Source organism: Centropristis striata, chromosome 24 (genome assembly GCF_030273125.1).
Source record: "Centropristis striata isolate RG_2023a ecotype Rhode Island chromosome 24, C.striata_1.0, whole genome shotgun sequence".
Classification (NCBI taxonomy): Eukaryota; Metazoa; Chordata; class Actinopteri; order Perciformes; family Serranidae; genus Centropristis; species Centropristis striata.
The window spans coordinates 11461942-11481190 of NC_081540.1; the positions used below are offsets into that span (position 1 = coordinate 11461942).

Below are 19249 nucleotides of genomic sequence, written 5' to 3' on the forward strand. Positions count from 1 at the left end.
ACTTACTTAAACTCCCCTTTTCCCCCTGTGCCTTACTTTTTGCCCAGAATGTACATCTCAGTTGGATACTCACTGAACGCATGTTTCAGAAAAAAATTGTCATAATATAAGAAATCAACTGGGGGAAGTTTCATGGTGATTTTTTTTTTACCCTATTCACCTGCAGCATCTCCTCTTAAGAATCAAGTTGCTTTTATTGCATAAATAACTACATAATTACTTCAGTAATACAACCACAGACCTGATATGTATTGCCATATTGGCCAAGTTTATTTAGTGGTAAGCTAAAACGATCCTCCCTGCTGCTCTTGCACTAAAACCTCAATTTGTCCTCTAACTCACAGCCTTTCCACCCTGTTCTGTATGTTTTCAGGAGTGCCATGTCATTAACATCAGACTCCCGAGAACCTCCTGAAATCCTCCCTGGTTTGAGAGTCCCAGTGGTGGTGGCGGCTCCTCCATGAAGCGTCCTGACTAACGGGAGAGAAATCATTATCTGCAGCCTCCGTTTGATGTCTGTGCCCTGAGAAACGACGCAGGGGGAAGTCTCAGTCCTGCCTCCTGAGCGCTTCCAGATGTCACACATCCTTCTTAACTGTGAGAAAAACAAGGGGAGAACATACAAGAGGCATGTAAGCAGCTACAATGCCCCCAAACATCTTGCAACCACATTGCTTCTGCACTCTTTAAAAAACATGAGTCATTTTTAACACGTCTGCATGCTTAGCCTTTTAAAACACCAATGCGCTTCATTTAAACATGGCTCCTCCAAACATATGTTTTCTTTACGTTTGTTGTGTTGGAAAATGGCTCAAACATGTGCTGCGCTGATGCTTATTATTTTAAATAATGCTGTTTGTCCCAGAGAAGCTACGACTAACTCATTTGAAATGATTGCTTCCAGCTCTTGTGGCAAACAAAAACACGACACATTTCTTTTAGGGGAAAAAACAAAACAATTTTGACCTGAAAATGACTTTCAAGCATCTGTAAACTCAGGGGGCAGGGTGGACGGGGTCAAAGGTTAACCAGCTTGACCTAGAGGGTACTTCTAGTTAAGCTTTCCTGAAGGTCATGTTTGAGGTTAACTGTTATGTTTATGAGGCTTAAGGAGTGAATTTGTCAGCAACATGTTTAGTTTTAAGGCGTACATGGACACAGCTCCATAAAGGGACAAAGTTTCCTCTTCTACCCTGGCCAAGACTCCCTTTGGTCTTTGTTTATCATCTGATTAGCTACATGAAACACAAGAATGCTGATGGAGACGAGCGACAATGTCTACTACGGGCTAATGCCTATATAAAGCTTATTTGTCATTGGATGATAGCTGATGGGTTTTGAGATTATTTTTTGGCCCAATAAAACGTGATGCTGCTCAGACTACACAAGACCTTATGTGTCATGTGTACAGCAGTTTATAACTATATATTTTTATAGTTGTTTCTACGCCCTCTAGTGGGCAGAGTCATGACGAAGGAAGCAAGGGGTAAAAGCAAAAAGGGGAAAGCCTGAATACAGTATAAAGAATAAGGTCTATTTAGTGTGGAGTGCCAGTTGATGGGTCAAATAACTCAGAACTGTGAAACCAAAAATCAACTTAACTTAAACCAAGAGTTAACTTAACTTCCATGCATCAATTACGTAAAATCTCACTTCTAGTAGTTACATCAGCTGAAGTCATGGAAAAAAAATATTAGACAACCCTTGTTTTCTTCAATTTCTTGTTAATTTTAATGTCTGGTGCAACTAAAGGTAAATTTGTTTAGACCAATATAATGATAATAATAGCTGATAAGAGTTTAATTCAAGAGCTGATATCTAGACATTTTCCATGTTTTTTTTTTATAACTTAAATCATTATCAAGAAAACCATGGACTGAAGAAAAAAAGTGGTCTAATATATATATATTTTTTTACCATGACTGCACACAACTACTTCCCTTCCAGTAATCATGTGCATGTATTTTACTATTTAAACTATCTTTTGTAACACCTAACTCTGTAATTTTTCCCTTTATGACATATTTGAAATGTCATTGATTGAGCGTTGCTAATTTTTTGGAGGGTGGTTTTATTGTATTTTCAGGTGGGTTTTATTGCTTGAAGGACTGTTTTGACTACACACAGAAACCAGAAATCTTGACATCCCAAAAATGTGTACTTCCTAGCCCCCTATGTCTGGCACCCTTGCTCAGACCACACCCAACTCAACTACACACCTATAAAGTTTCATGTATTTGTCTTGTACAGTTGTCGGATCGGGGTGCAAAGTTGGGGACACTACTTCCTATCCTCCAAACTTCTGGTGGCTTTGTTGGACCACACCCATCTTCACCTGAGACACCTCATCATGAACCTGTCAAAATGGGGAAAAAAGGTACGTAAAAACGTTTTTTATAACCTGTCATCATAACCTGTCTCGTTTTGTCAAGAAAAACTCCTGGAAAATGTGTTCTGGGACGAACCTGGAAACTGATTTGTGAAAAAGAGTGGGAACCTTGATTTCTGTGAAACAGAGATGCTGTTTGGCAGATGGTTGTGGCCTCACTTTGAGTCATAACAGGAGCTGCTGGGCCTCACTGAGAAACGGTTACACCTGCATACTGTAGGTCAGAGTACAGGACGACCTCCAAACCTTCAGCGTCTGCTTTTCTCACTCTGTCACATCTGATTAGGAGACATTTCCCAAACAGTGAGCTGTCACTGATGCAATGTCAGGTTGCTGTGAAGAAAAAAAAATCAGTTTTACTCTCATATGGGTAATTAAAAACACCCCTCATCACACTGTACTGGCTCTAATTGGCTCTCCTCATTATATAAAGTTCTTCTAGTCAATGAATAAGTACATTAATATAAATAACTGTGATTATTCTAAACTGTTGTGAAAAATATTGTGAATTTAATGCAGATTGTGTGTGTATTATTTCAGGTTTCAACAGTTTAATGCGGTGTGGATGGAAAATATCACCTTCAACATGACGGCCTAGTGAAGAGTGAAGAGGAGATGAACAATGAGGCAGAAGAAGAAAAGTAGAACAAACACAGCACAACCACCAAAAATTCACTAAACCTAAGTATTGCTTACTAAGTACATAAGTTCCATTTCTTTGATGAAAAAAAACTAGTGAATAATACCAGTGGTGGAAGAAGTATTCAGATCCTTTACTTGAGTAAAAGCACTAATACCACACTGAGGAAATACTCCACAAGTAAAATCCTGCATTCAAAACTTACTTATTTAAGTAAAAGTTTTAACAGCAATGGAAGAAAATCTGAATGCTTTACTTAAGTAAATGTAGAAATACCATTATCTGAAAATACTGCATTAAATGTCCTGAATTTAAAATGTTACTCAAGTAAAAATGCAGAAATTTTATCCGCAAAATGCATAATCTACAATAAAAATAACTATTATGTAGAATGGCTTCTTTCAAAGTGCTAAACCATAATATATTTTATTTATGTATATTTGTTTTTATATTAGTTAAATAATTGGATAATATATTTTGAAATGGATATAATATAAATATTATTTTTATGTATGAGGATTTGAAGGAGATGTTCTTGTTTGATATACTTTGCTGCCATCTAGTGGTGGAGAGTTCAACTGCGCATCATAAATTCAAGTCTGCCCAATTGAAGACTACTTTACATGTAAAGTTTGGAGATTTTTAGTGGAATAAATTATGTTTTATATAAAATATGGTAACTGCCAACATGAAAATTAATAAATTACTTGATAAATAAACTTATAAGAAATTAGATAGACCAAAACTTAAAATGAAGGTACGCATTCATCAATTAATTGATAAAATGTGACAACAATGTATAATCATTTTTCATTAATAATCATTAATATTAACTTATGTTTTAAATTATTATCTATTTGTGTTTTCTCCCTTTTTATTTCACCAAATGTATTGACTTCTGTAATATTTCCTTTATACATTTCATTCATTATTATGCGAATGAGGGGAAGTGAAAAATAAATACATCTTTAAAGTAACATAAATATATCAATACAAGTGGAAACTGAATAAGAAAGGAAATAAATATTACAGTTCATATAAAAGAACATAAATAGGGAAATTATGTCACATTTTATCAATTAATTTGTACACTATATACATTTATTTACATTTTTTTTTTTTTTACATTATTTACATATTTATTTACATTTATTTAGACTCATTTATTTAAAATGATTTGTTACATAGCTAACCTTCTGTGCCTGGTTAAAGTGAGAATTTAAAGTAAGATGTAGAGGAGTTGAAACTGAATTGAGCAGCCATGGGTTGGGACTCAAATGCTCTGCAATGTTTTTTTAAAAATTATTATATATATATATATATTATTTTTTTTTACGTAATATGGAACTCCACAAACATGAAAGCGAAACCATAAAAACGGGGAACTGTCTCTCCTCTGCCTGTTCCACAGAAGTACATGTGCTATCAGGAAATAATGTGATTGGAGAATACAGGACGTGTTTGTGTGTTATTGGGAGGATAATAATCGGTGTGTTCACCTCGTTATAGTTGAGGAGAACAATGATTAACTGGAGGCTCACACAGAGAGGTCAAAGAGTAGAAGATTCACTCAGTGTGACTGCTGCAAGCTGAGAGGAAGAACGTCTGCAAACAGTAAGTCAAGTCTTTCTCTCACTGCAGCTTTTCTAAATGAATTAATGACTTAATTCTTAGTGCCGTTAAACTACACGACATACTGTATATTTAATGCTAAAAGTAGACCTTTGTGTGTTAAATGTTAAATAAAAGTAGTTTAAAGGTAAAAGCAGCTGTTAAAGCTGTTTAGGTCGAACATATTCTATAAAGTAAACTTGCAGATCAAAAACTTTTGAATAAGAGTGGTTCTGGCTCAACTTCACCTACTCCAATGTGTATATTGAACAACACTAGATTATAAAATAACTTTATTGAAAGACCAACACATTTTGCCCCTGACAAAAGCCACAAGCCAAAGTTATTTTTTATACTACAAGAACTTTAAAAAGTAAACTAAAATACTTTAACTGCGGTTCTAATTTAAAGTAGTATTGTAAGCAGTGTTTAGAACATCAGACTACTATAATTAATGTACACTGTAAACAATTGTCTTGTAAATTAACAGTAAAATACTGGCAGCAGGGTTGCCAGCATTCTACTGTTAATTTTACAGTTCCCTTACTGTTATCTACTTTGCACTATGGTACTGTGATAAAACCACATACTGAATTACAGTAAAATACTGCATTTCATTGATTTTTACAGTAGACTAAAACACAGTATAGTGCTGAAGCTAGTTGCAATATCCTTGCAGTATACAAAGCAGTCATTTTTTGTAAATAGAGCATATTACTGTCTGAAAGCCAATTACTATGAATTAAGCGCTGTCTTCACTGTAACCCCAGTAATTTTAATAAACCATATACTGAATGAATTAGTTAAATAAAATACAGCCATTAAAAATGTGTACAAGAAGAGACTTAGAAAATATCATATATCATATATTTTATGGGAACCGGCAAGCTACCTATAAATATTGCCCAGAATGCATTGTTTTCTACAGTATAGTAACTTTTTAATGGAAAACAGTATGTTACTGTCACAATTTGGCTGTTTTCTTACAGCAATTTGTTACAGTGTAAGAATGAATGGTTTTAAAGTCTGGAAGGCAAGTTATGTCTGTGGAATTGTAATGTATTGTATGGAATGTATGGAAATGTATTTTAAACCCCAGAAGATTCTTCTCCTCTAGTATGTTCTGTGTAAACCTCAAATTTTCAGTTTCATACTGAAATTCACTCAGGGAGTATTTCCCCCAAAATGATCATTTGTATTTAAATTACTATCTGTGTTACCATTCTTTTTTTTAATTTTCTTTTTTAAAGTACATTATTTCAGAAATATTTCCCTTTAATCAACATATAAAACAAACATAAAACAAAGAGAATAATAATAATAATAATAATAATAATAATAATAATATTTATTATAATAAAACAAAAATAATAAGAGACAAATTGATACATTTAATCCCCAGGTTGAGACCTCTCCAGCCAGATGTTCAACAAATGGCCACCAGATGTTCAGAAACTTTGGGTGGGCATCATAACAAATTTCTTCAAGGTATAGGCAGGAAGTGTTACCATGAATTCTTGAAGAAAACTCTTTTTTTTTCTCACATGCCTCTACAGCAAATCCAACAACAATTATTCAACAACAGAAATAAAAATCAATGTAAAATTCATGGAGAAATACTATAATTTCACAAAGACACAATTACCCTAAAAATAAAGGGACTACTCAGTCTAAATTACAATTTTTGTATTATATTTACATTTAGATTTACAGTAGAAAACCAGCTCACTGTATTTTTAGTTCTGGCAACCACAGCTGCCGTTATTTTACCGTAAATTAAACAGATTTTTTTTTTTACAGTGTATGTGATGCAAAACGTAGAGTACCCAAACTTGCCTATCGTCCACACTCAGAAAAACAATAACAGAAACACACACACACACACACACACACACACACACACACACACACACACACACACACACACACAACCAGCCCTGGCTTTGCTCGGCATGTAACACGTGTTCACGGTTCAGTCACATGATGTCCAGAACAGGAAGTGTTGTGAAGCTGAGGGAAGTGTGGAGCACAGAAATAGGAACTTGTTTCCTTTTCTTTTCTGACCCCTCACATCAAAACATGTTAAATGTTTTTAAAAAGTGTTCTGTTTCCTGTCTCTGCAGGCCTTCCAGCAGCCTTCCAATCCCACCATCATGGACCAGTTCACAAGCTCAACTCCGAGAGAAACTTTTGAGCGTCTTTCAGCTTCACTGGGCTGCAGTCCCACCTCTGCAGCAGTGGCTGCATACCTCGACAAACATGACACACTGAGGCATCTCAGGGAGGAATTCCTGGTGCCCAAAACTGCAGATTTGCCTCCTAGTGAGTTAAAAAACATCAGCTATTAATGTTCTCCATAAAACCTGAAGTCAGTGTGTAGTATCCAGTGGTGGAATGTAACTCAGTACATTTACTTAAGTACAATTTTGAGGTATTTTTTATTCACTTGGGTATTTCCACATTTAACTTTCTACTTCTACTTTACGACATTTTAAGAGCAAATATTGTACTTTTTACTCAACTACATTAAGCTGACAGCTTTAGTTACATTACAGGTCGAGATTTACCATAAAAAACATGATCAATTTAAAGTGATTGCGCATGTTTATAAATTAAACCACATAAAGTGTATTACAGGTGCATCTCAATAAATTAGAATATCATAGAAAAGTGTATTTATGTCAGTATTTCAATAAAAAAAGTGGAAATAACACATGATATAGATCCATTACACACAGAATGAAACATTTTATGTCTTAATTTATTTAATTTCTTCTAATTATAATGATTATGGCAAAAAAAAATAAATAAATAGAAAAGACCAATTTTAAAAAGTATGTTTAATATGAAAATGTTGGCCTCTGAAAGTATGTCCATCTTTATGCACTCAATACTTGGTTGGGGCTATTTGACTTGAAATACTGGAAATGGACTTTTCCATCATATTCTAATTTATTGAGATGCACCTGTAAATAGTTTAAATGAGCCCTACATTGACAGCAGTATAGCACTGCTTATATAAATGCACCAATAATAATAATCTAGTAATATATTTAGAACATGTAAAACAATCTGTGTGACGTCATTTTGCGTGTTTTTGCTAGTTTTGAATGCAGGACTTTTACTTGTAGCGGAGTCTTTTCACAGTGTGGTTCTAGTACTTTTACTTAAGTAAAGTATCTGAATACTTCTTCCACCACTGCTGACTTCCTCTAATGTTCCTGCAGCTGATCTCTCGCTGGTTGACAGCACCAAGGATTGCATCTACCTCGTTGGAAACTCGTTGGGGCTTCAGCCCAAAAGGGCCAAGAAGTACCTTGAAGAGGAGCTGGAGAAGTGGGCCAAAACGTACGTTTCCTCTCATATTTTGACATTTTTACAAAAAAAAGTATTCAATAAGAGAGGAATGTTTTGTGAATTTGCATGAAATAAACTCTTCGTATAGGGGTGTCCATGGTCACATGGAGGGCAGTCGACCTTGGGCGTATGCTGAAAATAACATAGAGGAACTCATGGCTAATGTTGTTGGTAAGATACACACACTATGAGTTGAACTGCTTTTTCCTTTCAGCCTATAAAGTTATGAAATATCACACCTGGTAGCTCGGCCATTCATCAGAAGTGTTATTCTCTATATGTGATGCTCATATACCTACTTTTGCAACTTTTTTAACAATTCCTCTTTTAACAATTCCTCTATGAAGCAACATATTCAGGTCATTGCACTTTTTGAGTCCGAAGTACAAATCTCTAAACAAATGTGCAGCTACATACACATGGTCTGTATTCAGTAGATTGGTAGGATCATTTAGCAGTGAAAGAAAATATTACTTTCAGTATAGAGAAAATCTATTTTCTTTGATTAAATGATGAATTGATTACTCCACACGTAAGAAATTAGAATATTTTTTGCTATTCCCATAGCCCAAGCTGACAACTTCAAATCAGGGTTCCTACAGCTTTGTGCCAATTAATCAGCCATGCTGCAAACTTTTCCATGAATGTAGTGAGTTGTAGTCGTAATGTCAAACGAGAATATAACATCTTACATACACCATTACACTGCAAACAAACAAATAAAATCTCTTTTTGTTTTTTCCAGGAGCTAAAACTGAGGAGGTGGCACTGATGAATGGCCTGACAGTTAATTTGCACCTTCTACTGGTAACATACAGTCATTTTCTACAACATTATGCATGTGGTAGATATCAGAATATATGCATCTGAAGCATAGACTGTAGACTGTGGATCTGAAGTAGATGATTAAACACCTGGAAGCTATGTAAAAATAATGACTGGAATTGCAAAAAAAAATACCCCGCCTACTATGTTGGACAGAAGCTGTTAAAATATAAATAAATAGATAGATAAAATGATATGCTATACTTACATATGCATACTGGTCCTGCTATTTATTTACATTCTTATTTCATTATCACATTTATTTGTTTATTTTTTAATTTTTGTATTATTTATTTCTTTAAAAGTCGACCATATGACACTTTGATACATAAAAAATAGTGCATGAATAAATAAGTTTGTAAAAAATTTCCCTTTCCTTTTTTGTATTTAAAATATTTTTTTGAATTTCCCCAAACAAATAAAAAAAGATAGGGGAAATTTAAAATAGTAAAGGAAAAAAAGTTTTTAATCATTTATATGAACAAATGAAAAAAATGATGGAAAAATTAAATTAAAAAAATGTAAAGGCAAACATTAAAAAAAAACCCTTCATATTAAATAATAATAAAAAAAGATACAATCCTAAAGTTGATAAAAAAAAAAGAATTAATACAAAGGCAAAACAATATATGTTTAATTGATCAATAAATGCCTTTATTTCAAAGATTATTTTGCATACATTTAATGGCTTATTCATTTAATTATCACGTCATTATTTTATTTATTAAGAGATTGTCTTCCATAGACAAGAGGTTAAAAATTGTCATGTAAATATTCACCATTTAAACCACTGTAACTCTAACATTCCTTTCATGTCATTATTCTGCAGCTGTCCTTCTACAAACCCACAGCAGCTCGACACAAAATCCTTCTGGAAGACAAGGCTTTCCCTTCAGACCATGTGAGTGTCCATTCTGTGTTTACAGGTGTTTGTTCTATGTGGGTCAATGTCCCACATGTGGACACTAAAACAGCAGTTTTCTATAAAATCCGTCCTTTGCTGCTGGAAGGTTTTGGTGTTTTTGCACAAATCTCTTTTCACTACATGGTTTAACTACGGCTGCACTTTGACTCCAGCTCAAATAGCCAAAGTTAATATTGCTGGAGGTTAAATGTTGTCTACAAGCTTTTTTTGTTTACACATTTCAAACAGTTTTTACGATGTCTTCGGGGACAGCTGTCCTTCAAGAGTTTACTGCTTATTGGAAGAGAGTCTTTGTAATATATATTGTTAAGTTTAGAGGCTAAATTAAACTAAAATATGTTTACAAAGTACATTTACTTAAGATAAAATAATATGCTATACTAGTCCTGCTATTTATTTACATTCTTATTTCATTATCACATTTATTTTTACATTTTTGTATTATTTATTTCTTTAAAAGTTGACCATATGACACTTTGATACATAAAAAAAATAGTGCATGAATAAATAAGTTTGGGGAAATTTAAAAAAAGATTTAAATACAAAAAAGGAAAGGGAATTTTTTAAAAATCAGTTTATAAACAAATAAAAAAAGATAGGGAAAATTTAAAATAGTTAAGGAAAAAAAAAGGTTTTAATCATTTAAGTACACTTTTGAGGTACTTGTACTTTACTTGAGTATTTCCATTTTATGTAACTTTACAATTCTACTCCACTACATTTTTAGGCAAAATTTTTACTTTTTACTCTCTTTTTTTCCCCCCTTCCTGTTATGTTCGTTTCTCAGGAGCAGCAATAATGCTCATGGGTCAATTTGACCCGGGGCATGTTTAATGATCCAAAAGTGTCAGAAAAATGTAAAAACCCATATTTCATTAATAACTCCATTACTAACCATTTCAATCAATACTTGCAAGGGTGTTCTTTACCTCTGACAGATCAGGTTAAATGAGGATAATTCACTTTTTTATTTTAAAAAAGTGCATGTTAAAACTTTTTTATATGTTCATTGCAAAGACCTACATATAAAATAAAATTATTTTGCATGGCATTGAGTTTTTAAAATTTTATTTAAAATTTTTTCTTTTTATGAAAAAATACTTTTAAGTATTTAAAAAACAAACAAACTTTGAAATGGGTCAATTTGACCCGCAACATAACAGTACAACAATAAATCCTCTCTGTTTTTCTGTGTTTGCGTGTTTCTCTAACTCTGTCATGTTGTCTCAGTATGCTGTAGAGTCTCAGATCCGCCTGCGAGGATTCGACCCTGAGAAGAGCATGCTGCTGCTGTCACCCAGACCGGTACTGGCATCATTCACTGTATTCTTTAAGTTTAATGTACAGTAACTCAGGAGAAAGGGAGAAAAGAAACACATTGGAAACAAGCTGACTGATGTTTCAGGGAGAAGAGACTCTGAGAACTGAGGACATCCTGGAGGTGATCGAGAAGGAGGGGGACTCCATCGCCGTGGTGATGTTCAGCGGGGTCCAGTATTACACCGGCCAGCTGTTCAACATGGCCGCCATCACCGAGGCCGGCCAGAGGAAGGTAACATACATACATTTATTATGTTTTATTTTCATATAATTTAAACTATGAATGCTCAAACTTACATTGAAGAAATAAAACATTATCCTGCATACAATGTTTACATGTTCATCAGAGTTATTCAGTTCAGTTATTGTGGCAGTGCACTACAACATATTTCATCTAATTAAGTTTTTAAAATAAATGTTTAGTGTCCATTTGGTTTTGGCAGTGCATTATTTTCATTCTGATTTTTATATATTGAATATCTTTAGCTCTGTAGGTTGAGGATGGACACTTGAATAACATTTTTTTATTAAATTGATTTAAAAAAAATATAAATAATTTATGAAAATGTATATACATGAGTTGAATATTTAATTTTTTTTTTTTTTTTTTAGATTTTTTTTGATGAATTCAATGTAGATATCAAGAAAATCCACAGATTGCAAAATGTGCATTTAAAAAAAAAAAAATGTTGATAAATACTTGATATTTACTTCATATGATATATATATATGATATTTACTTGATAATCATGATCTCCATATTTAATATTTGCTCTTTGATTATGACAAAAAAAATCAAGATAATTAGTAAATAACAAATATGGTACCTTTTACTATTTAATTAATAAATGATGATATATTATCATATATTGAAAATAGTTTTTCCACCACTACTTTATATATTAAACACTGTTTCCTTTGCTTTCAGGTAATGTTTTAAAATGAAGACATTTCATAGGAAAATCTGCAAAATCTGCAAATCTTTTAGAAATGAGGAGGAGTTTTATAAATTTCACACATCAATCAAATCCACTCTCATATGAAAAGTCTTGATCATTACAAACCGTAACAGTGAGAACAATATAATTACTACTAATAATCCCTTTTTTGTCTGTCAGGGCTGTTATGTGGGCTTCGATTGCGCTCACGCTGTAGGAAACGCTGAGCTGAAGCTGCACGACTGGGGAGTCGACTTTGCCTGCTGGTGCACCTACAAGGTGAGCTGACAGGACCTGCTTCCTCTCTTTACTCCTGGGTTGAATGTGTATATGTTCAATATGTATCAACAGACTATAATTGACCCATTTTCAGCAGTTTTAGGCATTTTAAATTTTGACCAATTCTGACAAAAAATTACACGCTATAGTATGACTCTTTTTTGAAAGGGTCATTTTTGGACATCACAGAAGATGTGATGAAGTGATGCCTATCTTCTCTCAGTATGTGAACTCAGGTGCTGGGGGTCTTGCCGGGGCATTTATCCACCAGAAACATAAAGACACCATCAAACCTGCGTGAGTGCTCACACACTGTTTATATACATATTATCACACAGGGTTCAATTTGATTTTATTTTTGTAAAATTAAGCTTTTAAAGCATCCATCAAGCAACTTGAAGGAGAAACTTAATAGGATAGTTACATTCAGGAAAGGTTAAAAAGTTAAAACCTATCTGTAGACTTACCTCAGTGAAACTTTCCCTCTCCACTTGGATTCCAACACACTCTCCCTACACCACTGAACATTTAAACATCTGCACTGATCTGTTTAGTACTGTATTTATCCCTGTAAAGAAGTCAACTGCACTTTATTTAGATTATTTAAACTATTTGCACTACCTACTGCTGCTAAAAAAGCCCTATTGTATTTATTTATATTACATTTTTATATATTACTGTACATAATTATGCACTTTACTGCCTTTTTGCACTTCTGGTTAGATGCTAAACTGCATTTCGTTTACTAAGTACCTGTACTCTGTGCAATGACAATAAAGTTGAATCTAATCAAATTTTTGGTTTCATAACAATTATTGTAAAACACTTTACATGCTAAATGAATGTGACTGATAAAGATACATATCACTATCACATAATTTATTCTGTCTCTGTGTCCTGCAGGCTGTTGGGATGGTGGGGCCATGACCTGAAAACTCGTTTCCAAATGAATAATGGTAAAGGAAATTTTTTATTGTACTTATTTTTTATAATTCCCACTCTCCGCCTAATATTTGTATGCATTTTAAAAGGTCTTCAAAGATTCATGTTTCTGAACGAAGTGATGCATTTTTTAAAAAGTTGCTTAATGCTGCCATCTGGTGGTCTCATTGAATATTACATCTATAATACAAACCTGGTATTTTAATTTGTATTTTAATATATTATGTTTAGTCTTCTGTCGGTTGTGGAAGGGCACTTGAATTATATTTTATATATATTAATTTATCAAATTGATTTTGACTTTTTTGTTTTTCAGTTGAATTCAATTTAAAGTTCAAGAACATACATAAATAAATAATGTTTGATATATACATTTTTTTTTAAAATTGATAAATACTTGATATTTCCAAACTCAATTAATAATTGTTTGAATTTAATTTTAAAGTTGCTTCATGCTGCCATCTTGTGGTCCCATTGAATATAACATCGACAATACAAACCTGGCATTATTTTTATTATGATTTTAATATATTGAATATGTTTAGTCTTCTGTAGGTTGTGAAAGGGCACCAAAATTAGTGAGTTTTTTTCTCTCTCATTTTTAAATTTTTATTTTAATGTGTATATATGACTGCAAATGGAGGGAAACTGCTAGCCTAACTGTGTTGACCTAGCAGCTGATGAGTTTTTGTTTCCGCAGTGACAAAATAAAAAAAAATAAAAAAATTGTTCCCTGATTAAAAGACAACTATGTTCCCACATATGTTTATTCTCCTGTAACAGTGTTTTGTGTTGTCAGTGTTGGAGCTGCAGCCTGGCGTGAGCGGCTTCAGACTCTCCAACCAGCCCGTCCTGCTGGTCTGCACCCTGCAGGCCAGTTTGGAGGTACTGCAGCACACTCATTCACTAAAGCTCACGTTTAATGTGTTCACAGAATAACTTGGTTTTAAGAAATACTCTCTCCATTTTTCATTTTTTGTATTTATTCACTGAAGAGCTCAAATATTGTTGTTGTCCTGTGAAAACCACATATCTCATTTTTCATTTAATTTATTGGGTTTTATATAGTTTATTCAGCTAAAAATGTGACTTATTAACTATTTTTCTGTACTAATTTTCTCCCTCTGTTTATTTTAAAAAATGTTTTATTTAACCTTTATTTGACCAGGAAGTCCCATTGAGATTCAGAATCTCTTTTTCAAGAGAGACCTGGCCAAAATAGCAGCCAAAACTCAACAAAAGTGCAATATAACACAATATTAAAACAATAATGAGCCTTATTAAGAAAAACAAGCACATGTCTCTATCACCACAGTCTTGATGTTACAATTTATTTATTTAAATGTATTTATTTGTCACTTCGAATTACATTTTGCAGATGGCAGAAATATATTAAGGAAGGCATAAAGGAAATAATACAGAAATGTATAAGTTTGGTGAAATAAATATAAGGCAATAGGAAAAAATAAAAAAACAGAAGAGATCAATGCCAACATTTATTTTAAATTTTTATTCTGCAATGTTTAATGGCATTTTAATTTATTGCATCATGTGTTTATTTTTTTGATATTAGCATCAGATGAAAAGGCTTTTTGAAAAGTAATTTACAAATAACATCATTGTCATTTGGCCAGGTGTTTAACATGACCAGTATGCAGGCGCTGCGCAGGAAGTCCCTCCTGCTGACGGGCTACCTGGAGTATCTGATCCAGCATTATTATACTGAGGACCCCCATCAACCTCACAAAGCTCACGTCCGCATCGTCACGCCCTCTGACCCTCAGCAGAGAGGCTGTCAGCTGTCTCTGTCCTTCTCCGTCCCCATCAGGAGGATCTTCCAGGAGCTGGAGAAGAGGGGAGTCGCTGTGAGTATTGAGTGGTGTTGGTCAATACAGGTGCATCTTAATACATTAGAATATGATGGAAAGGTCCGTTTCCAGTAGTTCAAGTCAAATAGCCCCAACCAAGTATTGAGTCATATAGATGGACATACTTCTCAGAGGACAACATTTCCATATTAAACATACTTTTAAAAATTGGTCTTTTGTAAAAAAAATGTTTTTTTTGAGACACTGAATTTAAGGTCTTCATTAAATGTAAGCCATAATCATTAAAGGTAGAAGAAATAAAATAAATTAAGACATAAAATGTTTCATTCTGTGTATAATTGCTGACATAAATAAACTTTCTATGATATTCTAATTTATTGAGATGCACCTGTATATAAAATCCAGAATTATCTGAAACCTATTATTTTTGTGACGCATAAATGCACAATAGAATTTAAGAAGTTTCACCCAAAATACTCAGATTATTTCATGAATAATTAAAACATTGCTCAGAATAAAGTTGACTTCCAAGTAGTTTTTTGCATTATGTCCATTTTTGGTGCATAACACTCCAATAAACATTAAAATTATAGGAGACACGCACTTTGAATTGTTTCGGTCTTTTTTTGGTCATTTTGCATCCCTCTGCACGTTTTGTGTCTCTTTGTGGTCTTTTGGAGTGTCTTAGTAGTTGCTTTGTGTCTCTTTGTGTTAGTCTTAAGTTTCTTTGTGGTCATTTTGAGCCTTTTACTGGTTGGTACGTCATTAATCCATGCCTTGTGACTCCTTTGCATTCTTCAAAAAATGTCAAACTAAAAAAACTAAGAAGAAAGAACCCCGCAAAATGGAGCATAGCAAAACATTCAGAAGTATATTTTACAAACACTAACTGTTGTCCCATTGTGTTGTCCAGTGTGACATGAGGGAGCCCAGCGTGCTGCGAATCGCTCCGACGCCACTCTACAACTCCTTCAGTGACGTTCATCGCTTCATAGAAACACTGGGAGCAGCTCTCACTGCCAGCAACCAATGAGAGAAGAGATCTGTATGGTTTTATCAGCTGTAAATAAATCCACTGACTGCTGCAAACTTATAAAGGTACGAGATTAAGGAAAAACTTTATTCTTAGATAGATTAAGTTCAAAGTGGTTTGTAATGTAATTGACTTAAAGACTGAAGTTTATTAATAATTACAGTGAAAAAGACATTTTAAATTTTTTATGCAACTTTGAAAACATTGGAGGCATTTTTTTGGAACATGTACCTAAGAAACAAGTGTAACCTCGACTCTGTCACTTACTACCTAACTGAATCACGTACCACTGTGGAATAACTGTCATGTTTTTATAATTATCTGTTCAAATGCATTGGCAGAAATGAAATATTACTCCACCAACTTAAATAAAAGTTTTGAGTCTTTTTTTTGTTACAAGAGGGAAAAAAACAGACTTTTGCACAGATATCTTTTTCATTTTTTTCAAAATTATTTACAACAATATATAATGTTTTTTTTTAATATTTAGTGTACTTTACTGCAGTATTTCAAACTTCTATGAAAACTTTGAATACATTTACAAGGCAAATATTATAATATATATTATATACCCTTTAGTAATAAATAAATATGATAGTTTTTATATATACAGGTGCATCTCTGCATACTTTAGAATGTGACCTGGTCATCTAAATAACTTCAACCATATGTAGCCCAGTTTAAACACATACAAGTCACTAAATTAAAATTTACCAGTAATCTCTCTCCATTTATTGACAGATTGGATTTGTTCTGGATTTGAAAACAACTTTCACAATCTCTTGCCCCCGTGACCCTTCTCTTCAGTCGAGCGTCACCCAGAGAGCACGCAGCATGGGGTTTACAAATGACATGATTTTGGGGGGAGGGAAATCTGATGAGACCCCCTTTTTCCTCCCTCCTCACCCGGCTACATTACACACATGAGTTAGCCAACAGTCCTCCCCTCACCAATTAACACCTACTTTATTATAACGTTGACTTCTCCCTAATGTTCTTGCATGTGTTTATGCACTATTACCTTGACGGATGCCTATTCCACCGTTAGACATAATTGGCATATCAATATGCAAAACCTAAATGGATTAACCTTCTTTAAAACTAATGAGCACTTGGATGCCCAGCTGGGGAATGGACCAGAATTAGCATTTGTCATCTTTTTTGGGGTGATGTGAGAATAAATAATTGAAGAGAGGCTTGGTATTGTCTTTCCTTGGGCTACTTGAGCGTAAAGTGACTGTACTGTTTAAAAAAAGAAAAAAAGGGGAATATGCAGATTTACTGTCTTAATGATGACTCTGGGCTTGCTGCTTTCACACATAGTGTCTGAGGAAAAGCATACAAAGTGGGATCCGTCTCCGCTGAGGAAAACAGACAGTTTTGATCAAAGAGGAGCAAGTAAGAGGTAAATCTGCAAGAGTTTGATCAGAAAAAACAAACGGTGATATGGGCTGAAAGGGTATGGGATGTCCAAAAAATGTCAAAAAAGGTCATATTTTAAAATGTCTATTACTCTCTGTTGATACATGTGGTAGCATAGTTTGTCCAAAAATAGCCAAAAAAACACCATATTATGGGATGTCCAAAATAACCCCCTCAAAAAATGAAAGACCACTTTAAGAGTACTGGGGCATTTAAAATCTTTATGACTTTTTCCCAATTTTTTTTGACATGCTATAGTATGACTTTTTGTTTCACAAAATATGGTGTTTTTCTGTCATTTCTGGAAAAGCCACCCAACTAAATGTATCAACAGACCATAATAAGACTATTTTGAGAGTATGGCGACATGCTATAGTATGACTTTTTTTTTGAGGGGGTCATTTTTGGACATCCCAAAATATTGTGTTTTTCTGTCATTTCTGGCCATATTATGCTCTAATGTGTATCAATATTTGACGCTGTTTGAGCAGTTTTAGGCATTTTAAGATTTCACCAATTTTGACCAAAATCGACATGCTACAGTATGACTTTTTTTTGAGGTCATTTTGGAAATCCCAAAATATTGTGTTTTTCTGTAATTTCTGGCCATTTTGTGCTCTAATATGTATCAACAGACTATAATTGACCCATTTTAAGCAGTTTAAGGTATTTTAAGATTTCACCAATTTGAACAAAATCGGCATGCTATGACTATTTTTCAAATTTTGAAAAACTCAAAATAAAAATACTTTTTTGAGGGGGTCATTTTTGGACATCCCAAAATGTTTTCCTGTCGATTTTTTGTCAAAAATGGTCAAATTTTAAAATGGGTCTATTATACTTTGTTGATGCAGCCACAATGCTTGCGGTCCAGTCAGTCTGTTGAATGGCTTGCTTGTTTAGGGTTATAAACATCTCCGTCTAGCTTCAAAGGGAGTCTTTCACAAAGTAATCGATAAGAATGAAGGACGTTTTTATTTATTTATTTTTTTTACTATTTCTGTTCTGACATCCAACACAGGCGCACAGACATCGTTACCCCTCTTCTGTTTCCCTCTATTTCCTTATTGTTTTCATAGATCAGTTAATAGTAGTTGTTTCCCTCAGAGTTTCTGCTGACTTAAAGTAATATTAACACAAAGTAGCAGTAAATCTTGATGTTCAGCCCCTCAGGAAAACATCTGATATTATTTGACAACTGTACAGCTTGCACTGCTGGGACAGCAGCTAACTGTTACTTTCTGCCATCAGTTAAGCTCCGCCCACAAAATATGTCATCATTGGTCTATACTTAATACACTCAAAAATACTTTCTCCACTCAGGGTTAATGATAGATTTTTGATCATTGGATTCTGGTTTGACAATGACACGCCAGACTGGAAGAAACCCAGAGAGAAGATCTCCTTTGGCTGCTGACGTGACTTCACTCTGCAAACTACTCTGGCTTCGAACTGTCACCTACGTAGCCTGTATCCACAGGCTCAACCTTCCACCTAGAGATGGGCCTGATTGCACCGAAAAAAGATAAGAAGCTTCAAAGCCTCGAAGAAAGACTCTACCAATGACATCTAGTGATCAGCTGCAATTATTGCAGCTACAAACTTCCAAATGATTCACACATCTTGTTGATTCCAGTTCCAACACAAAAGCCACAAATTAAGTCTTAAGCAGCTTTGTCTTCATTCTGAGCATCATTGTCCACACATGGAATTCTTAAAACATTTTAAATGACAATTTA

At 33.9% G+C, this 19249-nt stretch overlaps 1 protein-coding gene across 4 annotated transcripts; it reads left to right on the plus strand.

The window, feature by feature from the left end:
• Nucleotides 1-378: 378 nt before the first annotated feature.
• Nucleotides 379-18676, plus strand: kynu (kynureninase). 4 transcript variants are annotated; one of them, XR_009389971.1, is made up of 18 exons: nt 379-632; nt 2251-2377; nt 2930-3030; nt 4539-4643; nt 6764-6962; nt 7868-7988; nt 8086-8168; nt 8743-8804; nt 9652-9723; nt 10978-11052; nt 11153-11299; nt 12186-12284; nt 12508-12581; nt 13188-13240; nt 14026-14111; nt 14861-15091; nt 15969-16153; nt 16830-18675. XR_009389971.1 is itself a non-coding variant. In XM_059327992.1 (14 exons), exons 1-14 carry the CDS (start codon nt 6063-6065, stop codon nt 16086-16088), a joined length of 1461 nt encoding a protein of 486 aa, XP_059183975.1. In that variant the 5' UTR covers nt 6048-6062; the 3' UTR covers nt 16089-16462. The 4 variants fall into 4 exon arrangements, 1 of the variants encoding a protein (XP_059183975.1); XR_009389972.1 differs by lacking the exons at nt 379-632; nt 2251-2377; nt 2930-3030 and having other exon boundaries at nt 4450-4643; XR_009389970.1 differs by lacking the exons at nt 379-632; nt 2251-2377; nt 2930-3030; nt 4539-4643 and adding an exon at nt 6048-6101 and having other exon boundaries at nt 16830-18676.
• Nucleotides 18677-19249: the final 573 nt, after the last annotated feature.